Raw genomic sequence first — 24,740 nt, 5'->3', positions numbered from 1 at the left:
TCCCTTTGCTTAGGAACAATTAATCAGTTATATATGCTATAGCTGATGCTTGACTCATGTTTGTGCTTACATGTGGCTTACTATTTATCAGGTAAAAAACTAATCATTCACCTGTCCAAGTTTCTGTTATTTTTCTGCCTTCAGGTACTTATAGGCAGTTTCATACATATTTGAGTGGTAACAGTTTTCAAGTAATGTGGTTTTGGTATTGCAGAAATCAGGATTTTAGGCTTCTAAATTGTTGAATCTGTGGTGTTGCTTGATAAAGAACTAACCATCCCATGTATTCATTGCATTTGGATTCAGGGTTCAAAACTAAAACATTTTGACCATATAAACATCAACTTCACTACCTATTGGAACAAGAAACTGAAGGGCTTCTACTTGACCCTGAATTGCTGCAAGATGAAGTGCTGTTTGGCCCTGAGAATTCACTGAATTCAGGTTGATGTCCGGGTAGCCTAACACAAGATTTCCATTATATCCACCCAGTTCATAGCAGCCACAACGTGTAAAAACCGATCGATTTCATTGTCTATTACATAACCTGATTCAATCAAGATCTACACAGCATCAGCATTTCCAGACTTAACAGCCAACAACATAAGCGATTCTCCCTCCGGACCCCTGTCGTTAACATCAGCACCAGCCTCAATCAAGGCAGAAACGAAGTGTGATTTCCCATTCTCCACAGCAAGTCTGAGCAAAGAAGTGAGCTGAGATTCATCACACCAAGAAATGGCCTTTGAGAAGAGAAAATTGATCTCCAGGGACATGGAAGACGGCGAAAGAAGAAACTCAGCAACATGGGGGCCGACAAAGTATATAGGAATCACAACATCCTTAAATATATGCGGCCCAGGTCTCGAGAACAGCCGGTGGAGATCATCCTGATGGGCTTTCCCGGTGGGAAGCATGGAGGACCGGACAAGGATTGTGCACGGAGGAGACGAGAAAGGAGGCTGATCGCACAGCTCGTTGAGGACTAAAGTGAAGGATGAAGTTGTGAGAGGTGGGATAATAGAGAAAGGTTTCAGGACAGAGAAGAGCGATGGATCAGACAGCGTGAGGCAAACGGCGACAGACATGGTGTGCATCAGGTTGGTTAGCTTGAAAGCTCGGCCACATTTCTGCCATTTGACAAAAAAAACTTCGACAGCCTGCACGTCGGGCTTGATCAGTCTGTCCATCTCATGAACTGAACTGGGAACTTGGAGATGGATTAGGTGAAGGATGATGGTAATGGGGGGGGGTCATATGTTATGTTATTACACTATATCTTCATTGTTTAAGACAGCAGTTTTAGTATTATAATTGGCATTTTATTCCCACAAGGGTTTATTAATGAAATATGATTGGGGTGCTATGATGGAAGACAAGAACATTGAAGAACAGATGAGACAAATTTGAAAAAAATGAGCAACTTTTGGCCAAATTACAGGACAAAACATGTTTAATTTAGGGAGTATTAGTGAGAAAAGGATGAAAAGTGTCCAACTTCTTGACCCGACCAACACAACATGTTACTTGGACAATTTCTGTAGATCTGCTTCGACTTGGTCAACAGTTGCAGCTTCTGAGTAATGGGTAGACAGCAACCTTCTAGGCCTCCACATCCAAATCCTGCAACTGCCCAGAATAATTAATTATAGATTCTATTGGAATTCTATCTATAAAATATCCAATAGGTTTTACCCAAATTATATTCAAGATCCGAGTCTTATTCGTTGAATCTTGTGTTATTTATTGTTTTTTTTTTATAGATTTGAAAAAATAAAAATTTTCAAATTTTAAATTTACATAAAAATTTAAGAATCAGTAATGAAAAAATTAAGTTGAGCATGAAAAATTATTTTAATTTTGGCATAATTCTTTTGTCCATTTGAATTTGCGTTTGGCTTTCATTTTATGATATTTTTAAGATTTGAATTCAAACAAATTTTATCTATTTTACATATAAGTTGAACTTAACTAATTTAAAAAAGGGACAATTGCACCCCTTCCTCAAGATTTGGAGTAATTACATATACACTTTATTGGTTTAAAAATTACATCTAAAATACTTAAGATTTGCTTTCATTTAACAAAAAGATTCATTTTTTCGCAAAAAATCGCTGAATTTATTGATATTATCTGTCTATTGACAGGCCTAAATCCTCCTATTCTTCCTTTATTCCACCCACAAATTACTTTGTAAATCCAAATATAGTTTTATTTAATATTTCTTGTGCAATTCTTTGCACGTATTATTGGAATGGGATGTAATATTAACATTTTTAACACGTGAAATCATATAAATAAAGAGTGAGATTTTAACTTGAGCGCAAATAACCATTTATCGAAAAATTTTAAATTGTTAAATAGAAAAATCTTTTAAAATGTTAAATGTTCAAAACATGTGGTATCGGTATATTGATCTTGTCAATTTAAAAAAAATTAAAAAAAAAAGGAGAGAAGCGTACGGCCTGGTACTACGCAAGAACACAAGGAGCGGATACTGGAGAAACGAAATGGGAAAAGATAGGATAGTAATAAGGATGAGAAGTAGAAGACAAGTCAACAAGTGATTTTTGTGCTATTGTGATTAAATTGAAAACTCGCAAATTTGAAGGACTAAAATTAATTGTATGAAAACTTAGATCAAATTGATCTTTCTCCCTTACATATATACACATTTTGTATAAATTATTTTTTAAAATATATAAATGGCACAAATCTTACATAATCATGGCGTATTCGATCATATATATATTGAATGAAACAACAGATGCAATACAATTTTATAACGAAAATCCAGGCCGTTAATGAATTCTTGACATATAAACAACAAAAATACAACTCAAACAAAATTTTGCTGCACTAATCTGAACCTCAAAGGGTTTCTCAACCATTAATTATGGTATGTATATATAGGACATGAAGTTTGATGATTACATAAAAAATGATCCGTAGCCCAAATATCCCATTGCAGCTACATACAACATTACAATCATCAAACAGCACTATATCCATTTTTCAGTTAAGACAAGAAGAAAATAGTCGAACCAAAAAAAAAAATCAAAGAAAAATTCATGGGTTGGAAAATATTTTGTTTTTGGTCATCATCAAGACTCTATATTAAAATTTCAACCTTTCTCCCATGTTAATGGTAGCTTTGAACTGAAATCTTGGCTTGGGCACCACCTTGAATGTAGACAAAAGTGCACTCAGAGCCAGGTTCAAACACTTTGATCCATTCGGGAAGTACATAAGTGTTCTTGTCCTGTGTTGGAGTTAGGCCCCAGAGTGAACCTGTCAAGCTCTCAAAGTAGAGCTTCAGCGCTGTGATGGGCTTCTGAGATACGTTCTTGATTATCACCTTGTGACGGTAGTAGGTCTTGTTGGCGACGGTCCATGAGTTGGTGATCACGTGAACGAATTCGACTGGAACGGCTGCAAGATACGAGTGTAGTTGTTGTGAGTATGATCGATGAATTATGGTACTAATGTAAGGTGGTTTCTTGCAACATGTTATTTTTAGTGTTAGAGTTTCGTTATTATGAGTTATAATTGTAGGATTTAGAGCGTTGAGCTGCATTAGATGCCGTAGCTGATAGCAGATGGTGCAACTCAAATTCGTGTGAGCTGCACAACAGATGGTGCAACTCAACTCGACAAGGACAATTACTGTCATACACACCAATAGTTAAATGAGGATCTTTTTGAGGTATTGTGCATATTTATAAAAAAAAATAGCTTTTGATTTCAAAATTTATGTTGTAGTCTTTACATACATCATAGTTTTTTTATAATATGTCAAAATTTCAGAGCCTGTCAAAATTTATGTCTAAGCTCCATATTCAAGTTTACTCCCATTAGTTACCTGGTTTTGGGATAGGAGTTGTTGCCGGCTGGGAATATGAACCTTGCGGTTTGTGGTAAGGATCGGAAGGTTTTGGCGTATATGGACCTGAAAATTTAAGACGAGCAACCAATCACACATCGACCAAAACTATACATGAATTGATCACTTCTGCATAGAATTTAAAGAGAATTTGCCTAAGAAGGCATCAGAATGTCGTTTCACCTGCAGAATTTCCAGGCAGGCTGTGCAATTTGGAGAAAAGTCCTATGAGAGGGGCAGTGCCAGACAACGTCGGCTCAGTTTGTTCATAGTTAGTCCTGTCGTCTGAGAATTCATCGTTGGCATTTGGACCTCCAACCAGGGCTCCATATATGACATTGGGATTGGCCTCGGGGCGTTTGTACCACGTCTCAAATCCCTCCACACATCCAACGGCAGTTTTGAGAATAGAAACAGAGGTGATAGAAGCTCCCCTGTGATGAACACGGACTGGATAGTTTTGGCCGTACCCCACTACATAGCTCAAGGACTTGGGATTTTTGCCAAGAATGTAATCGGCCTGTGTTGATATCCAAACAGGTCATTGAGATTTCATAGATCGGAAACTTTACAACATACAAATTGGTAGTGTATATACACATACTTGTGATTTTGCAAAATTGAGGAGATCCAGAGGTTGGAGCTGTCCTTCAGGACACTTGACCACACCTTTGGCCTTAGCAAGATAATCAGAATAAACAGCAAGGAGAAATGCAGCAGAGGCAGGGTACTGCATATTGTTCCACTCATGTAAATAGAGAAGCCCCCCTGTCAAATATCTTCAATAATAAGTAAACACGTTTGGTACTTGAAAACACAGCATACGACTAGAAAACGTCAAGCAACTTATACTATACCGGGAGTCATTGGCACATTGTAGCCGTCGTTCTTCTGCAGGCAAGCGCATGAAAAGTAATTGGCTTTGGCCTGATACTGTTGTAGCGTGGAAGTGTATGCTCCTCCGGCTCCATCCAGCAAAACCTAGACGTGCACGGTTAACATTTTACTTCGGATCATGATCGACTTAAATTTTTCGTTGAATTTTGATGAATTTGGTGGAGAGAATTAGTATGTATATAGGCACCTTTGTGAGGAGAATTTGAATTCCAGCATATTTGTTGTCCCAAGAGAATTCTTTGACAGCCCAGCCAGTTCCACCCAAGGAGACACAGTTGTCCACTACATATTTCAAGTAGTAATCATCATTTGTTGCTCTGTATAGCCATGTAGCAGCCCACAACAATTCATCCTAGCACAAAATAAATTGACAAAATTAGGGAAATTACAAATATTTTGTGAGAAAAAGCATTATTTTGGGATGGAAAATGAGAAAAATAAACTCACAGAATAACCAGATGATGTGTAGAATTGTTTGGCTGATGAAATTGAATCATCATAAAAGCCCCTGAATCTATTTGCAAATGAGAAAATCTGAAGACAGAAACAATAACTTTTAGTTAATTATATGGAAATAATACTTTGTTGCTTTAGTAAGAATTAGGCAACCTAGAAATAGTTCAAAATTTTGTACTTGTGTTTTTTATTCATGTGAAGATTGTTACCTGTTTTGCATGCACTAGCAGAAGACTAGAGTAGGCTGAGTCATAAGGCTTGAAAGCAAGAGAGGCTGCGGCTAGGGCGGCCGCTGTCTCTCCTGCAAGGTCGGATCCCGGATGCTCGGGGTCTAGCTTGTATGCTGTCCGTGGTGTGGTCATGTCCTCCGGCCGTTCCCAACAATAATGATCCGACACTCCATCTCCGACCTAATCATGGGAGTTGTTGATAAATAATCATAAACTCGCAAAACCAAGATAATTATATTTGCTATATATATATATATATATATATGTCCCAAATTAATCGTTGTTATTTACTTACTTTTCCAGAAATCTAAGAAAACATTTATTTTTCAAGAATAATAGTATAAAGTTATGCAAACTATTTACTTTTTTAACTCTCAGTAAAAAATCTGGCTATGTCAAGTTCACTACAAAAGAATAATTTTTTCCACTGGAAAATCAATACTATTTGCCCAATCAAACAAAACCAATATGAAAATTTAAGTTTAGACCACGGAATCAACATTTACTGTTTTAGCTATGATCAGACATTTCTCATTATATTTAACTTCACTAATGTTGTTCTGGCCTCACAGCAGAAACAACGGATGGTAACCACTAAAAATAAGGGTTTTAACATTGGGACAAAGATAGAGTATTACAGTAGCTGTGTCCATACTATTGACTGATTCAGTACTGGAAATTAATGTCAACCAATTTTGAAGGAAATTGTTGAGCAAACATTTGACCTCTACTTAGAATGTCTTGTAAAATGGTTAAGTAGTAGGGGAGAAAATCTTAACAAAGGAAAACATATAGTAGTATTAGTATACCTGTCCCCAAAGAACATATGGCTGAGGATGTGCTTTGATGAAGTAATCAGTCCCCCATTTGATTGCTTCCAAAGTGTGTCCCATTTGGTTCAAACTCACCAACTCTGGCCTAAAATCAACAGCAGCCCATGACAACATTGTCATACTGAAAGCCATTGGCAGACCAAACTTTACATGGTCGCCGGCATCATAGTACCCTCCCACCAAGTTCACCTGCCCATGCAACATACATACCAACTTGTAATAACACAAAAAAAAAAAAAGAAAAAAGAGAATCATAAAACCTAACATACAAGCGTTTTTCTGGTCTCAGCCTTACCCCTTGAGCATACCCGTCGCCAAGACCTGAATCAGCACGCCACTTTACACGTTGTCCAACAGGCAGCTTCCCTGACCTCTGCGCCTCGAAAAACAACAACGTCTTGTCGAGGGCGTCCCCATAGTCGAACGAGTCGACAACGGTTGCCTTAAAAGCAAGTAGGCCAACTAAAAGGGGCAAAATGCCATATGATGATTTTAAGATCACCATATTCTTGTTTTGTTCCTTGGTTTTATTCTTGTGGGAATTGTGAGGTTGGAAGAGGAAAGTGTTTGTAGGATCATATGAAGGCTTTTGTATATATATACATATTGAAGAGGATAAGAATGTAATAAAAAAATAAAAATGAGTGGGGGAAGTGAAAGGGTGGTAGCCTCCACGTTCATGGAAATGATCGAATGCAAGACTGAGCTCTCCACGTTGTGTTGAAGTTTGAACGTTTTTTTTTAAGTGAGGAATATTAGAGGGTTGAATGATTTGGATGAGTGTTCGTGCATAGTTGGTAAGGCTCAAGATAAGTTAGTTGCACTTAACATAGAATTAAATACCTTTTTTTTTTTTTTTTTCCTTTCAATTGAATTTTATGGAAAAGTTTCTCAAATATATAGTATGTGTGCCTATGTGTGTGTATTACATGTGTGGGTATCGGGATAAATTTGATTTTAGTCTCCGAAATTAGTCAGTGAATCAGTTTTGGTACATTTATGTAAATCAGTTTTCGATTTACATAAATATTTTAAATCTCATATATATAAAATATATCTAATTAAGCACACACGAACTGAAGTTGTTATTTACAACACTCTTCCTGTGTTTTTATTAAAATATTAGATAGTTAATTATAAGAAACTCAAATGTATAATAACGAACAAAATTTAGAACTATTTTACCATACAAATATTTCAAATGAAGTAGTAGGGTTTTTCAATTATTATAACAAGTTATACTTAATGGACACTAAAAAATATGTAATATTCAATTGTGGTTAATTATCATAATTAAAAAAATAATTGTAGTAAATAGTTATTAACTACAATCACAGAATGTTATTTTTGTGAGGAAGATGGCTAAAACATTTATTATGACTAAAAATCATGTCGAATACTTTTTCTACGATGAATAAGGTAAATTTTTGTACCGATTTTATTTAATCAATAATTAATAATAATCCTTTTCTAGAGTTTTTATATTTGAGCTATTTGAAATTAATTCTTAATTATGCATCTTCCCTTAAATCCACATTCTTTAATGTTGCTACAATTTTGAAGCGTCTATATTTATAATAACAATAAACCATGTCTATTAATTAATTTTCAGTAATTAAAGACAATAACGATAAAACAATGTGATCATTCCATTTAATATCTTCTAACCAACTTATCATCCAAATATAACAATATTATGGGATGAAAACCCTAAAAAAAAATGGAAATATATAGATTGACACATTTATTATTACTTTGTATAATTTGTAACTTCCTTATGTTAAATGAAGTCTGGTAAGTTGTTAGTTCATAAGTCACATGAGTTAGTTTTAGATAATGTAAATACGGCAAATTAAATGATTCAACCATGAAAATTACATACATACTGACAAAGGAAATGGCTTAATCATACTTACAATAATTTGTTTTATATTATTTGGTAAAGCTGTTATGTTCGATCGTCATTGCATCGATATCACATGGTATATACTGTGGAATTGAAAGAGAAAAAGATCAACTTAAATAATATATATATATATATATATTTTTTTCATTACTCTTTTTTTTTTCAATTTTTTAGAAAATTCTAATTGTTACGAACTTTATATAATTCTTATACTTTCTAAAATATATAAAAAGATTATGATGAAAGCATGTCAAACACAACCTTAGCCAAGTTGAAAATTATATGTTTTTTGTTTTTTGCTTTTGTTTATAGATATGCCAAAGAGTGCATCCGATAAGATGATAACTTATCCATCAAATAAAACAATAATATCGAGAAGGAGCGATGCAGTTTACATTTTAAAATACATTAAGAAACTACTAAAATGATGAGCTCAAGTTAATTTACCTTCTACCATTCAAAACTTTTGAGGCAAAATCATTATATAAAGCTTTCCCATTAAGTATTAAAAAGCGTACGATGAAACAATGGGCATTTGATGCAAATTTTACGTTTTATCAATATCCAGAGGTGCAGCATTGCATGAACTGAGGCATGCCCTTGGCCTTCATCTCAGCAACATTTTCAGTACTCCATCACTTTATTCAAAAAATTACAAAAAGACGATATTGATACAACCTGAAATCTCTTTGAGAATGCTAATGATGCCGGATCATATGTTTTACTTTTTTTTAGTGAAAATAATAATAATGTAACGTGGTGTTTCATATATTAGACATTTATTTTTTCTTCACTGATATTCAAAATCCAAACATAGGTCAAACTTCTCTACCTCCATCAATTCTAGTTTCATCTCAAAACATTAAATAAAGTTTGCCTAGTATTTCCTTTTGCCAATTTCAAAGGAAACCACCAAAACCTTCATATATTCCCCTTCAATAACTTAATCAATTGAAGTTCAATCAGTGAATTGCACAAACTACAACCAACCAAGTTTGATGGCATCCCAAGTTTTCACCTACATTCTACTGTTCCATTTTCACCTTTACATAATCCATGCTCATCAATTTAAATCGATCCACAAAATTCCGTCCCCCTTGAAGTTTCTTAACCAATTGAGTGGAGTTCAGAAGGGAGATAACGTAAAATACGTGAGTGACCTTAAGAAATATCTCTCCTACCTCGGGTACTTGATCTACAATACAAACTCCAATGAACAAAGATCTGAAAAGGATAATATTTTCGACAGTTCCGTAGAACTAGCGCTCAAAAAGTACCAGAAATTTTACAATCTTAACATCACCGGAACCCTAGACGCTAACACCATGGTAAAAATGCAAGAACCACGATGTGGAATGCCGGATTTCTATCGCCCTGATAAAAGCGCGGTCTTCCCATTTCATATGATATCGTATTATTCATTTTTTCCCGGTCATCCCAAATGGCGCAAGAAAAAACTCAAGTACGCTTTCAATAGAAACATGAAAGAAGAGTTGAAACCGCCGTTAGAGCATGCCCTGAGTGAATGGGCGTCAGCGACACCTTTCCGATTTTCACGTGTAAGCAATCTTAGCCAGGCCGATATTAAGATCAGCTTCTTTCGTGGGTACCACGGTGACGGGCAACCGTTTGGCAGCAAGGACGCCGGCTTGGCCCACACATTTGCACCACCGGATGGGAGGGTTCACTTTGATGCAGCCCAAAAATGGTCTTCCAAAGGTGAAAAGGATGCCTATGATGTACAAACCGTTGGGCTGCATGAGTTGGGGCATGCCCTTGGCCTTGGCCACACAAGAATTCTAAAGGCTGTCATGTATCCTATAGTCCATGAAGGTGAAAGAAAAGGTCTGCACGAAGATGATATTAATGGTATCAAGGCTTTGTACAAATTCTAAACTTTTGTACTGATTGAATTTCAGTATAATATATTTGATTTGTGATCGAATTGACACCATACTTAAAATAATCATTAGTTCTGCCCAAAGGTAAGGAACAAAAGTTTGTGGAGAAAAATTCTTACCTAAATCAGGTTTCGCCAAAATTCAATCAATCACACATTAAGTAGGATACACTATGTTATATAATTAGTCACTCTTTTTCAACTGTACATCAATCACATAATAAGTACATTGTACTTACGGTATAATTCACTTAAGTTTGTCCAATTCTGTATGGACTAAAATTTTCGATACCGATACAAAACATCCCAATCAAACTTCAATCACAACATATATATATATATATATTAGATTAGATTTAAAACCTAAAAAATTGCCATTAACCAAAGTCCACTAAACTATCCAATAATATATAATTCAATTTATTGAAAAAAGGAGCCCCAAATCATTATCCTAACTCAACAATTATTAGTACCACAAGGGGAAAAAGGGTGTTGGGTTTCGCCAAACCTAAGCCATTATATAAAATAAAGGCAATCAATACTAACAATATGGGCCACATAAATTACAACTCTTTAAGCTTATCTAATGAACTCCTAAAAGCTATAAACCAAATCTAACTTGGCAGAATTATCCAATTAATTCTTGAAATATGAATAATTTATATGGGAGGTGAAAATGGATTTTCTTTGCAATTGATTTCGTTGGGCTAAGGTCAATTTGGTCTGCAAATACATAATTAATTGTTAGATAATTGATTTTACAAAAACTGATTATAATTGTTGAATTTATAATTTTATAATCATTAGGCAAATACCTGATTAGCTAACCTTTAAATTAACTTTATTCTTAAGATTAATGACTGAATTAAAAAATTATTTACGCACTAGTATAAATAATTGACAAGCAGCTTTTTTACTATGATTTTTTAGAAGTTATCTCAATAGACTACCAAAAAAGTAAATAGAAAATTAGCGAACAAAACAAATTGGCACTCTTAATATTGTCATTGATTATATGTATTCACTCAGAAGAATATTTATTTTATTGCAATAATAAATTTGAAATTCTTTTAATAGTAATAATTATTTTGTAAAAGTTATAATTAACAATAATTAATGACAAAAAATAATATATTAAGTTGTCACTAAAAATAATTAGTGACATATGCATAGTAACAATTATAATTATTTATTGTCACTAATTATTTATAGTGAAAACTTTATACACAATAATTGTCGTTAATAATTATATAATAACAAGATCAAATCATGGTTATTAATATATATTTTCAGTGACAATTTTAAAATTATTACTTGACATGTGGTCATGCATATTATATTTTATTTTAATGGTAAAAACTGATTTTTAAAAACAAAAAATATTAAGAGTATTTTAAAACCCTAATAAAATTTTATTTCTGGCGTTTAATTTTCTTTTCTAGCACTTTCTAAAAAGATTGGTCAATACTGCTTTCAGCCCCATAGGAAAATTATTGCAACGACCTTTACTAAAAAAAAATTCCACCAAATGGCGAACCCGATAAAGTTACCAGCCAAAAGATTTTTATTTTTAATTTTTAATTTTATTATATTTTTTATTTTATTATATATAAAATAAATAATATAATTTATACATATAATAAATAAAATAAAATAAATATAAATAAAATTTGAAGAAATTCATGCGATGGATAGACAGACTTGGTATATTGTTCAAGATTAAATTGTCATTTTCTTGAGTGAACTACATTGACACATTTTGATATTACACCCAAAAATGATCTCAGTCTTTTACAAAATTACAAGAGATAATTACATTCACATCCTTAAAATTTTGTGTAGTTATATATAAGCGATCCCATGTAGTTTGAAAATTACATCTAATGCTTACGAGGTTAGCTTCTGACTGTCAAATAAGTTTCTCTGTTAGTCAAAATTTACTATTTACTGATTTAATAAAAAAAATTGAATAAAAATTCATATTTGCCCTCAATTAGCTTATTACTGCTTTATTGCAAATCAAATAATTTTTTTTATGATCCAATTATCTTCAAACATCTTTACATGTTAATGCATGTGAGGAGTTATATCTTCACAGTCATAAGGGTAGTTTAGTCCAAAAAAATTGTTTGACCTGTAATAAGTCAGTAATTAGTCAATTGAGGATAAATATCAATTATGATTCAAGTTTTCTTTTTTTGTTAATATCAACAAATTTAGTGAACTTTAATTAACGAATGACCTGTTTGTTAGACGTAAGCAAACCTCAAAGGTACTAAATACAATTTTTTAAACCATAAAAATTTATGTGTAATTACACAAAACATCAGAAGATGAAAGTGCGATTATCCCAAATTAATTATACTAACATTCCTTAAAGTTATAATTATAATTATAAGTATACTCTTATTCACTGCCAAAAGTTTACGAAAATATTCCTCTAGATACGTTAAACTAACATTCTTTTAGATCATGTACTTGTAGTTTTTTTAAAAACAAAAAAATATTTGTGATTAAATATTTCAAGAAATATCAATATAATTTATTTATTTATACCAACTCTAATAGCTTATCTCGTTAAGTTACGACTTTATGTGAATTTGGGGGCATGCAATATCACCAAATTAATTAATAGCGCGTCATTTAATATATCATTAGGAACAAAAAGTTAGTTGCCACTGTCATATCTAACATTAGACATGTTGCACAACTAGACTACAAAAACCATCACTACTCAAAACTCCATAATACTTTTCCATTCTATATAGTTTAATCAATTACATATATGATAGATTAAAAAGAAACAACCATAACCACAATCCTAAGTCCTTTCTTTACAATTACCACTACCAAAAGAAACAAAAAAAGTTAGGCCCCCAACCTCTCAATAAAATCAAAAGCCCATAGGATATGGAAGCGACCATCAACATTTACATGCCTAAGTAATTATACACAAACAAGAAATTCGTATCCAAATTGAATTTGATCGAATCCAACCAATTAGAGACCAACACGACTTTTTCTTGATTTTTTGATTTGCTATTTTCTTGAAAAAAGTCGTTAGTAAATTACTTTGTTGTGAATGTTCGATTAAATTCAATTTGGGCAAGAATTTTATGAAAACTCAGAACTCGACTGAGTTACGCCCATGACTCCTCCCAATTCGGCTCCTCGCTCGAGTCACTCCACCCTTCATCACCGCCTCCCAGTCGACTTCCTCCCCTTCATCTATCACGTCTTCCCGCCTCAACCCCACCAAAATCCGCCTAGCCTTCTCTCTCGCCCGCTCACTCCCCGTCTCCACCACCACCGGCAACACATCTTCCACCCTGGCATCCATCGCCAGCCGATTAAACCTCGAGCTCCCATGACTCAATGAGTATAGAGCGGCAACACAGTTCTCCTGAGTTGACTCGGCGTCCAAATCACTGCTGTTTCTTAATGCGGCCACTAAGCACTGCACGGCATTGGCGTCCAACAATGCCGCCCGCCCCTCGTCGGACGCCGCCAGGTTGCACACCACCAGCACGACACGCGCCGCCACTTCTGTATCGTTCAGCAACCCCACTAAAATCCCAGCGGCTCCAAGCTTTATCATTTTCGTTCTGTTACTCTGCATCAGAGTCAAGTGATACAGCGCCAAAGCAGCGTCGTGACGGCCCCGCCGGCTGCCGGATCTCAGCAAGTGGAGTAATGGCTGCAAAGCGCCGAGAACGCCGATTGCCGTCTTGTTGTCATCTTCAAGCGCTAAGCTGAAAATCGCGCCCGCGGCGTGCTCGCGCGATTCTTCGAATCCGTTCATTAGAATATCAATCAGAGATGGAAGAATCCCAGCTCTGACAATCTTAAGTTTGTTTTCCTTTTCAAGCGACAGATTAACCAGCGCCGCCGTGGCGTTGGTCTGCACGGCGGCGTACCTTGAATTCAGCAAATGCTTCAGAGCAAATAAAAGCCTCTCTGTGCAAAGCGCGGCCCTTGCTTCTTCGTCTGTTCTTGTAGTTTTCCTCAAAAGAATCACAGCTTGCTCTTGCTCGTAAACATCAAAACTTCTCAACTTATTTACAAAATTCTCATCCTCCGAAGACGAAATCGAAGATGAAGCAGAAACATAGTTCGACGACGCCTCGTCGGAAACGAACTCCGACGAAGTTGAAGGGGAAGAAGAGTGTGAAAAGCAAGAGGGCCGCGTCTCGAAGGGCAAAAGCGGCGTCGTGTTGGCGATAACGGACTCTTCAGAGCTCGCAGGAGAGTACAAATTCCTGGGGTTCAATTCACTGGCAGCACGCGTGAAGAAAATCGGGGGTCTTTCAGCGACGCCCTTCAGCAATTCGCTCTCCAAAGCCCTATTTCTGGAACTCTCTTGCTTCTCCGACGTGGCGGAGCCACTGAGAGAGCGCACAATCGATTCAACATCCGAATAAACAGGTGGGCTCGGGCGCTCCAACCCGGATTTCGAGCACCAATTGACGATAGCAGTCTTCAGGGCAAGATTGGGTATGAGGGTCGAAAAATCCGGCGTCGAACCGTCGGGAAGCGTAGGCGTGAAACCCAAATCCCTGCAGACATGGACAGCTACTCGCTCGAAAGTCTGGCCGGAGGAAACGACGGCAGGATCGAACATCAGCGAGTTAGAAATGGGGCAGATGAACTCTTTCGGCGGCTCCTTCTTGTTGACGGCTGCAGTGGCGGTCGAGGCGGTAGAGGAAGATCTGGAGAAAGAAATTCTCCACCGGCGTAGCTTACCAGTTCGACCCATTTGGATCCGCCTCTTCAGTTTGCTGTATCTTTATTCATCTGAGCGTAAAAGTGGATGTGGATGATGGGGGTTGGGGTATTTGGGGTTAAGTAAAAGAAATTCATGACAAGAAAAGGGATATCTGCAATTAGGGTTTTGGTGAAGAGTGGAATTTTAGGCGAGGAATCTCAGTGGACTAATAACAGAACGTAGATGCCGTTCCGGGAAAGAGAACAACTCTTCATGCGACTAATCTGCACTCGGATTTGATGGCTGATTACCAGATTCAACCTCTTTTTTCTTTTTACTTTTTAACATTAGGGTTAAATACATTTTCCACGGCCAAATTGCAAACTACTTAGCTGCTATAATTTACTAACACATTAAAAAACTTATTTAATATAGTATTAGATATATATCGAACAAGGACAAGGCTCATACATGTCTTAGATAAACATTTGAGAGTCCAAAAATCTAAAATAAATAAGAGAACAAAAAACATGGCAACAAGCGGCACGCTTAGGGCTCTTTTTTTTTTTTTTATAATTTTAAAAAAGTTTGGGCTATTTTTTTTTTTAAATTGAGGTTAATAAAAAAGAAAAAAAAATAATTATTTTCTCTCAAACTAAAAGTTTTGGAATGAAATTAATAAAAATTCGAGAGGTGGTCACGATGATTTAATTAATTTGAATATTAGAAACTTTTCATTGCATCATTTTTAGAATAAATTGATTATATATATTTTTGAAGTCACATTTAGTTAAAAACGTAAATATAAGACATGCTTATTTTATATTTTATCTTGATTATATTGTATATTTTAATTTTGTGAGAAATTGATAATATTTTATAGCCGTGTAAATGCTACACCGTATTTTAATTTTGTTATATTTCTAAGTTTATGTAATTTAATCCCAAGAGGTTCGTAAAGTGCCATTTAATTCCTCAAAATTTTAATATATTCAAATTTTAATTTGTAGTTTATTTTTTATTATATTTATTTTTTTAATAATTATTAAATTAATCCCTCAAGTATATATAAATATTTATGGACATCACAATCACACGTGATATAAAAATGAGAAAAAAAATCTTATTAGCAAATTATTTTTTATATTTTAGAAAATGAAACAAATTATCTGTATCACAATTTAGGTTAGTGATAATTTGCTTAATTATTCAAAAATAAAGGATAATTTTCTAATTTTTTTTCATTGAAATATTTTTGCTCATTTCTCGTATTCGGAAAATTGCATTTTCCCCTTAAAAATACATTTTATAAAATACTAATAAATTTAAAACTTATAATTGCCCGAAATTCATTCTTCAATTACCTCCTCGAATTCAAATAAAAGCTTACAAAAATGGTCTAAATGAATAACAATGAAATCACAGGCTTCCCCAAATCTTCAGAATTCTGCAAAGTGAAATCCTGTTCAGTAGTGTACCAATAAAAAAGTAAATGCAGGGAACCCGCAAGCGAAAGCTACCTCACCAGCAATCCTCCGCCAAATCTCCCAAAACCACCGCAAAAAGCGGCTGCGCCACCGCCGAAAGCCCACTCCCCCATCACCTTCGCCCAACCCCTGAAGAATGCGTCTCTGTACGAGACGACCTCTTGTCCCTCCACGGTTTCCCCCAAGAATTCATCAAATACCGCGAACAAAGATTGAAAGCAAAATCCCAACTCAAAATTTCTACCAAGTTGGAGCCTTGTGTGAGTGTCGGAGAATTTGATGAGAAAGAGAGTGTTTTGGATGGTCTAGTGAAAACCATACTGTCCCAGAATACAACCGAGCTTAATTCTGAAAGGGCTTTTGCTTCGCTTAAAAGTTCTTTCCCTACTTGGGAAGATGTATGTAAGCCTTTTCTGCTGCCTTTTCTTTTGGTTCTTTTATCTTTCTCGGCTTTTGAGTTGATTTTCATGGTTTGTGCTTTAAAGGGTATGTGAAGTTGGCAGCTTCCATCATGTTCTTGAAGTTACTGTTAAATGTGAATAATCTATCCTGTAGCTTGCATCCAAGGAGATGTGTTTCATGGATTTTCCTTTTGGAGCTGTGAGCTTTAGTTCATGTTAATTAACTTGAAATGTTTTGAGGATGTTGATCTGATAAATGTACCAAGTGTCCTCAAATTCACTTGTGGTTGATTGATTGATTTTTCATGGTGATTTCTTTGTGTGCATAATTAAAAGAAGTGGTCTTCTAGTCAGCTTCTTAGGCCTTTGCTCCGGTGAGGTAATCTTTGAGATGTTTGCATAAGACTAGAACGCTCCTTCTTTTGATTAGTTTAGTAGTAGTAGTAGAACCTTTTTGTTTAGTAGATAGTGATTTCCAGCTCGAATAAAGATGTTTTCTTTCTTATCTGTTGTTATCTCTTAGTAATTTTTTCTTTCTCATGCATGGGGCCTGCATTATTTTTAGGTTCTTGCAGCTGATTCCAAGTGCATTGAGGATGCAATAAGATGTGGAGGTCTGGCACCAACAAAGTCTTCTTGTATAAAGAATTTGTTGAGTTGCTTGCTTGAGAAAAAGGGGAAGTTGTGCATGGAATACTTAAGAGAATTGTCCATAGAGGAGGTCAAAGCAGAGCTCTCACTTTTGAAAGGGATTGGTCCCAAGACGGTAACTTTCTGCCGCTAAAGTTTTCCTTTTCAAAAGTGACTGAATGTGGTTCTGATGGCTTTGGTTTATTTCCTGCTGCCTAATTTGAATTACAGTGAGTAGTAGTCTTTGTTGGATATAGATGGTTGAGGGGAGTTTACTTTATTCCTAATTATTGACGGTTATATAACACAATGCGTGTGTCCTTCTAGCCATTACACCTTTTCTCCACATTGATGAGATTTAGATCCATCATTGATGTGATCTAATATTCACACTGTTTCTCCATTTCAACAGTAACTCATTTTATGAGTGATCTTTTTCCATGTTTTTCTTCTCAATCTTCAGATTGCCATGTAGGCTGCATGCTAAAATTTTCCTTTTCAATATTTGTGCAATGGACTTGGGAAAAGTGTTTGAGCTGGTTTTGGGGAATGAATTTTGTTTTAATGTTCTGGGCTTCATAAAGCATTTCAACTAGTCTCAACAAGACTAGGCAAGGCACGATATTTGATTTGGGGTTTCCTTTTCATCTTCATCTGTATCTATGTTATAGGTAGCGAGAGGAAGAACTTGTACATTTTTTTTCGAACTCACAATAGGACTAGGGGAAAGTGGTGAAGATGGTTTTGATAACAATATTCAGGTTCTCTTTTGCCAATTGTGCATGTTTTTTCATTTGCTTAGAAGTGTCCACGGTAAATCAAAGTAGGAATCCAAATTCTCCATAGCGGGATGATTTTGTTACTTACGGTGTAAGTATAGGATTTTGGTAAATAGTGCATATGTTAAACTGGTTACAATTGAGAATAACTATCAACGCCTATCAAATTGTTGTTAGAGATTTCTGGTTTCATGTCTGGCCATCGGGCAGCAGTTTTAGTTGAAGGAAAACTGGCTGTAAATCCGTTCCAACACTATAATTGTTATTACAGGTTGTTTGATGAGTGTCGGATAAGCCTAGTATAGTTGATTAATAGAGGGTGTTTGGGTGAGCTTCTAAGTTTTTTAAAGATGTTTAATAGCTTATTATAAAATTTTAACAAACTCCTTCAATTTTGATCATACTAATTACAAAATTGTCATTATTCATATCTTGTAAGCTTCATAATCTTATTATAGTCAAATACTTCTTCTTTTTTAAAATAAGATTTGACATCTTGTGAGTTCCAAAAACATCTATAAAATGAATTAGTTTCTAAAATGTTTTAAATAAACTTAGCCAAAAACAGTATAATTGTAATCATTGTCAATGTTATGCATCTTGAACCGAGTCCAAAGACACAAGTATTAACTTCATTCGTAAAGTTACTTTTCTGATTAGTACTTTATATCTAAACGCACACCATGGTATTGGGCTATGCTTAGTGATGCTTCATAAGTTTCCATTACAAGGAAATGAAATCACTTTGTGACAATTGTGATGAGTGAAAAAGTACATTATATGAGCAGACTGTGACAGAAATGTGTATGTGCATGCAATTAGATGGTGATGTTGCTTAATATTAATCTTGCAAAAGTTACTTTGTCATACAATTATCTTATATTGTTGGCAGGTTTCATGTGTTCTGATGTTCCATTTGCAACACGACGATTTCCCAGTTGACACACATGTGAGTCATTTTCTATTTACGACTCATTGATTGTAATAATGGGATTAAACAAGATGTTATTGGAAAATATGGTGATGCATGAACATTAGTGAAATACTCCGCTGTATCCTGTTTGCCAGCTGCTTTTACATGTTAGACATCCTAAAATGTAAATATGCGGGCGTTTGTTTAGCTACATTGTATGAGCTGTAATAGACAATCCTACCCTTCTTTTTTCTTGAAAATTACCAAATCATGAAGTATTACTGGCTTCAATTGAGTGTTCATAGATGGGGGACAAATTAGTCTTTTCTTGATTCGTATTGGGTAGATATTCTGCATCGGGGCCTTGATTATTCTTGATGCCGTGCTTATATCATGTACTTAGACTTCAGCTACGAAACAAAATAACAGACATGATTAAGCGTCTACCTAGCAATTCTCGTCTACCAAAGCAGTCCGTCCTTATCGTTCCAGTAGAATGTCCTGCATCCTTTTCAGTTTCCTTACTGCCTAAATTGCTAAACGTCCCCATCAATTTTCCAGGTTTTCCAGATAGCTAAGACTATGGGTTGGGTACCAGCCGATGCAGACATAAAAAAGACGTACCTCCATCTCAACACGCGGATTCCAGCTGAGCTGAAATTTGACCTGAATTGTCTTCTGTACACTCATGGTAAGGTTTGTCGGAGATGCTCTAATCGGAAAGTAGGCGGCAAGACTAAAGAAACCGAAGATGGAGATTGTCCTCTGTTAGCTTATTCCAATCGATGTATAGTTCAAAACCTTTAGAAATGCAGTTTGATGAGATCAAGGTGCGTTTGCTTCTCAGCATGGATTAAAATTTCGGTTTCTAAAATATGTTTTGATTTGCCGTATATTAAAAATGAGATTATAGGACTTATAATATTTCATTAATGGTAAATTTGAAAATTTTCAAACTGACTTTGTAAGATTTTCAAAATAAGTCGGAAATTCCTTGCAACAAAGAATTTTATAAGTTTCTATCATCTTAGATTTTGAATTTTATAAGTTTTTTTTTTTTTTAAAAAAAAATATATCTCAAGTACTTTTGCAGCATTATGGCAACTTCCTAATGATATATATTTCTAATTTGCAGTGTGGGTTTTTTTCTTACAAATTAGTATCATATTTTATATTGTTTTTTATATGTATACATTATATATCTAAAATTTAATAATGTTTATATATTTAAAAAATAATATATATAATATGTATATGTAAAATGCATTATGAGATTATCATTGTTAGAATTTTAATCAAGCTTAATTAAATTATTCAAGCTGCAATATTTTCTAAATACTTGATAATAGTAAGAAACTTTTGTAATTATTAAAAAAGTATAAAGAGTGCATCAATAGGTAATTGATTACTTTAATAAGTAATTTTCAGATGAATGAAACTATGGGTTTCCTTAAGATAAAAAGATAAATTCAATTAATACCCAAATCTTGAAGATAGAATTTTGTATGAATGAGTTGTTTAGATGAATACACATTAAATTCCTAATTCAAAGTAGATTATATTTTCTAATAATGAGAATTTTTATTACTAAATGAAAAAAACTCAAATAAAAACTTTGAAAAGGTACCCAACAAAGTAAATATTAATTTTGAAATATTCAAATTGATGTGAACAAAAAATTGATCGTTTAAAACAAGTCTAACTCAAATCTTTGAACCCTATATTCTTGCAAATCTAAGAATGGGACCTGCAAAAGAATATATTAGTACTCTGACGCTTAAATTAGTGAACAATCGTAATGAGATAATCGCAAGAGATTAAAAACAATAATGAACAATGAGATGAGAGTAAATATAATCTAACATATATAACCAATTCTTTAAAAATTAACCTTTACAAAAAAGAAAAAAGAAATATATTGGGGAAAAAACCATATATCCATAAAATAATTCTTGTACAATAATTTTTCTGTGGTATATTACATAAAAATGAGGGAAAAAAAACACTAAATCATAAAAAAATGGAGAAGAAAATATGCTTATAAGATAAAAAGGTCCGGCCATGTGAAATCCATCACACTGTAATTATTACTGTACTATTGTTTAGAGAATTACTTAGAATTAAGTTATAATGAATTTTAATAATCAATTATCAATATTCCAATTCCCTTAAAATAAAAATATCAATGTTCCAGTTATTAATATGAAATGATGTAATTAATTACGAGTGACTTTTAAAGTAGGCCAACAATCATATATTGATAGAATTTTCGAGCCCATAACTTTATGATGATGGAATCTCAATTACAACAATTAAATTACACCTTATTGAGGTAAGTATTTATTATATTTATGATTATTTTTTTAAATTATACATTGATCATATTATACTTATTATATAATTAATTTAAATTTAATGGAAGGTAGAAGATATTTAAGAAAAAATCAACCAATTTATCTATACTACACTGTACTATTTTATAGTTGAAAAGCATAACACATATTTATTTCATTTTTATTATATAATAATTTAATTATATTTTGCACACACATGCGGGGGGGGGGGGGTGTTATAGTATATATTATGGGGAAAGAGATAGTGTGTGTTTCTGCTGTATTGTTGGATTATAAAGACCAACCAACGCAGATGCAGTCCCTATAAAAAAGGTGGTAACAGTCAGTAGTTTTGGTTTAATGAAAAAACAAAAGATATTGAGACAATTTCGTTTTACCACTCCGCTCAAGGAAACTGCCATTTCCTCAACCACCACCACCGCCGCCCGCCGCCCTTTTCATCCTCCTCCGCTGTCAATACTGCTATGCAAACACCTTCCCGTTTCGCTAAACCCCGTTAACATGAAAAGCAAAGCTAATACCACGACGTCGATATTCCCAAACGTCTTTCTTGATTTCGAAAAGGACCAGGGAGTTGAAATTCATCCTCTGTTGTTGATTTGGTAGAAATTCCGCCGTGATCATGGGGGATTTCGTGAAAGAAATCCTCGTGAAGCCGATACAGTACGCGGACGAGGTTGTAAAGTTGGCGGACGGCGCCATTTCTTTCCGCCAAGATTGCCTGGAAGTCAAGACCAAGAGTGAGAAGCTCGTGGGCCTCCTCCGCCAGGCCGCGCGAGCTAGCGGAGATCTCTATGAGCGGCCCACGCGACGAATCATTGACGACACGGAGCAAGTTCTCGACAAGGCCTTGACGCTCGTGCTCAAGTGCCGCGCCAATGGCATCGCCCGCATTTTCACCATAATCCCAGCAGGGGCCTTCAGGAAAATCACCCAACAGCTTGAGAATTCTATTGGAGACGTTTCGTGGCTCCTTCGTGTGTCGACCCCTGCGGATGATCGTGACGACGAGTATCTGGGACTGCCTCCAATCGCGGCAAACGAGCCGATTCTATGCTTGATATGGGAACAGATTGCGATCTTGTGCTCGGGTACGATAGAGGACCGGACGGATGCTGCTGCTTCGCTTGTGTCGTTGGCACGGGACAACGATCGATATGGGAAGTTGATAATTGAGGAAGGAGGGGTTGGGCCATTGTTGAAGTTGGCCAAGGAAGGGAGAATGGAAGGGCAGGAGAGTGCTGCCAGGGCAATTGGGCTGCTTGGGAGGGATCCGGACAGCGTCGAACAGATTGTGAATGCAGGTGTCTGCCAGGTGTTTGCGAAAATCCTCAAAGAAGGGCACATGAAGGTTCAGGTTGTGGTTGCTTGGGCCGTCTCGGAATTGGCTGCTCATCATCGCAAGTGCCAAGATCATTTTGCTCAAAGCAACGTTATTCAGTTGCTGGTTAGTCATCTTGCTTTCGAGACCATTCAAGAGCATAGTAAGTATGCTATACCCACTAAACAAGCCATGTCGATTCACTCAGTTGTGATGGCTAATACCCAGAAGAATGACATGGACGTTACTGATGCTAACTATAGGACTAACGAACAAGATGATGAGTGTAAGAGTAAAATTCAGCGTCCAATGGGGATGTCAACGAATAGCCAAATGCACAATCTGGTGACAAATACTATGGCAGTGAAAACGCCAACGGTGCCCTCTAACGAGCAAGGCGAGGGACAGCCTCAAGCCAACAATTATGAGGCCACTCAGCAGAACATGAGAACTAATCAAAACCGCAAAAAAAAAAGTCGCCACCACCGCCAACATCATAGGCCACATACTGCCATTAGTGGAGACAGCATTAAGGGTAGGGAATTTGAAGATCCTGCTACTAAGGCAGAAATGAAATCCATGGCTGCCAGAGCACTTCGATATCTCTGTGCAGGAAATGTTACAATTTGTAGGAGCATAACAGAATCTAGAGCCCTTTTATGCTTTTCTGTGTTGATTGACAAAGGTCCCGAAGAAGTTCAATACAATTCAGCCATGGCGTTAATGGAGATCACGGCTGTGGCTGAGCAAGACGAAACGTTGAGGCGTTTGGCTTTTAAGCCTACTGCACCAGCTTGCAAAGCTGTAGTGGACCAGTTTCTCACAATTGTACAGAAAGCAGAATCAGAATTACTCATTCCTAGCATTAGGTCTATTGGGAACTTGGCAAGAACTTTCCGTGCAAGTGAGACACGATTTATTGGCCCATTGGTAAGGTTGCTTGACGACCGGGAACCAGAAGTTACTAGTGAGGCAGCTGTAGCACTCAACAAATTTGCCGGACCCAATAATTTTCTCAATGTCAATCACTGCAAATCCATAATCTCTGAAGGAGGTATTAAGCACCTCATACCGTTAGTTTATTTTGGCGAGCAAATGGTACAGTTTCCCTCCTTTATATTACTATGTTATCTTGCGATGCATGTCCCCGATAGTGAGGAATTAGCTAAGGAAGACGTGCTCATTGTGTTGGAATGGGCCACGAAGCAGGCAACTTTAATGCAGGATAAAGAACTTGAAACCTTAGCTTATGAAGGGAAAAAGAGATTGGAACTCTACCAATCCAGGGCCTCAAAAGGATACCATTGATTTTTTTATGTATAGTATTTCTTGGTACATCATAGAAATATTTAGGCCTCTTGAAGAATTACATTTTAACCAATACTTATGTAGGGTAGATAGCATTAGTTTCATCAAGAGTGTAGTGTAGGATTAGCATTCTTGTAACATACTATGCTACAATGCTTATCTGAAAATTACAAGTTCTTGTTCAACTATAATCTTCCAGCTTTAACCAAATAATACGTGTATTCAGCAGATTGCCTGCTTACATTCTTTAATTACTTTCCGCAAGTTCATAATATCTTCATTAGCAGAAGCACAGTATTTTTGTGTTACTACAGACAAAGCCCGTCTCCTTTTTCTGCTGCATTAGTGAATCTGAAGTTACTATCTGAACAGCATTGACCTAAACATACAAAGATCATGTTGTTTGTTTGCCGTTCTATTTTCTTTAGAAAGTCATGGCTTAACTGCATGCACACAGCAAATTGTTAACTATTGAGAAAGAACATTAGGGATGATTACAGAAACCTCCGCTGATAGTTCTGCATCAGGATATTGAGAATTATAATTCCAGCCCTCGATCACGTTATGCTTGATGCTTGCTGTTGCAGTTTCTGATTCAAGAATTACATTCTCAGTAGCTAACACCACCTTGCCTTTTCTGATATACACTTCTGCGGACACGCATGTTCCGATAATTAATTTTCTGGTACAGCATCTTTTAACTAGATTAATCTCATGAAGCACCTCTTTTCCATTGT

The 24,740-nt window shown here is 35.5% G+C and overlaps 4 protein-coding genes and 2 pseudogenes across 4 annotated transcripts; 3 read left to right on the top strand and 3 right to left on the bottom strand.

Moving 5' to 3' along the window:
• Positions 1-255: 255 nt before the first annotated feature.
• Positions 256-1,416, bottom strand: LOC105168819 (protein VAPYRIN-LIKE-like; annotated as a pseudogene).
• Positions 1,417-2,778: 1,362 nt separating this feature from the next.
• Positions 2,779-6,987, bottom strand: LOC105168817 (endoglucanase 5). Its single transcript, XM_088883112.1, has 10 exons — positions 6,595-6,987; positions 6,276-6,488; positions 5,446-5,646; positions 5,228-5,314; positions 4,968-5,132; positions 4,741-4,864; positions 4,488-4,651; positions 4,067-4,403; positions 3,863-3,949; positions 2,779-3,432 (listed from the first exon to the last, which is right to left on the bottom strand). The coding sequence occupies exons 1-10, from the start codon at positions 6,802-6,804 to the stop codon at positions 3,143-3,145; spliced, it is 1,878 nt and encodes a 625-aa protein (XP_088739238.1). The 5' UTR covers positions 6,805-6,987; the 3' UTR covers positions 2,779-3,142.
• Positions 6,988-9,203: 2,216 nt separating this feature from the next.
• On the top strand, positions 9,204-10,100 carry LOC105168816 (metalloendoproteinase 5-MMP pseudogene; annotated as a pseudogene).
• A 2,736-nt stretch (positions 10,101-12,836) lies between these two features.
• On the bottom strand, positions 12,837-15,196 carry LOC105168815 (U-box domain-containing protein 40). The gene has a single exon (XM_011088972.3). It carries the CDS (start codon positions 14,859-14,861, stop codon positions 13,230-13,232), a length of 1,632 nt encoding a protein of 543 aa, XP_011087274.1. The 5' UTR covers positions 14,862-15,196; the 3' UTR covers positions 12,837-13,229.
• A 974-nt stretch (positions 15,197-16,170) lies between these two features.
• Positions 16,171-19,866, top strand: LOC105168726 (DNA glycosylase superfamily protein). The gene is made up of 4 exons (XM_011088870.3): positions 16,171-16,695; positions 17,264-17,464; positions 19,000-19,056; positions 19,582-19,866. The coding sequence occupies exons 1-4, from the start codon at positions 16,303-16,305 to the stop codon at positions 19,825-19,827; spliced, it is 897 nt and encodes a 298-aa protein (XP_011087172.2). The 5' UTR covers positions 16,171-16,302; the 3' UTR covers positions 19,828-19,866.
• LOC105168727 (uncharacterized) lies at positions 19,710-24,275 on the top strand. The gene is made up of 2 exons (XM_011088871.3): positions 19,710-19,850; positions 21,981-24,275. The coding sequence occupies exons 1-2, from the start codon at positions 19,840-19,842 to the stop codon at positions 24,001-24,003; spliced, it is 2,034 nt and encodes a 677-aa protein (XP_011087173.1). The 5' UTR covers positions 19,710-19,839; the 3' UTR covers positions 24,004-24,275.
• Positions 24,276-24,740: the final 465 nt, after the last annotated feature.

The sequence above is a fragment of the Sesamum indicum genome, linkage group LG8, assembly GCF_026168435.1.
Source record: "Sesamum indicum cultivar Baizhima isolate 11 linkage group LG8, ASM2616843v1, whole genome shotgun sequence".
NCBI lineage: Eukaryota > Viridiplantae > Streptophyta > Magnoliopsida > Lamiales > Pedaliaceae > Sesamum > Sesamum indicum.
Note: the sequence above shows the minus strand (reverse complement) of the source record. Positions and strands in the feature narration are given on the sequence as shown.

Bases quoted from the DNA above. Each gene is read 5' to 3' on its own strand.
- LOC105168726 (XM_011088870.3), top strand. From the start codon at position 16,303: ATGCAGGGAACCCGCAAGCGAAAGCTACCTCACCAGCAATCCTCCGCC. The intron at 16,696-17,263 runs GTATGTAAGCCT...CATTATTTTTAG, and splicing joins CTTTCCCTACTTGGGAAGAT to GTTCTTGCAGCTGATTCCAA. The intron at 19,057-19,581 runs GTGAGTCATTTT...TCAATTTTCCAG, and splicing joins ATTTCCCAGTTGACACACAT to GTTTTCCAGATAGCTAAGAC.
- LOC105168817 (XM_088883112.1), bottom strand. From the start codon at position 6,804: ATGGTGATCTTAAAATCATCATATGGCATTTTGCCCCTTTTAGTTGGC. The intron at 6,489-6,594 runs GTAAGGCTGAGA...TTGCATGGGCAG, and splicing joins GCGACGGGTATGCTCAAGGG to GTGAACTTGGTGGGAGGGTA. The intron at 4,404-4,487 runs GTATGTGTATAT...ATATCAACACAG, and splicing joins TCAATTTTGCAAAATCACAA to GCCGATTACATTCTTGGCAA.
- LOC105168815 (XM_011088972.3), bottom strand. From the start codon at position 14,861: ATGGGTCGAACTGGTAAGCTACGCCGGTGGAGAATTTCTTTCTCCAGA.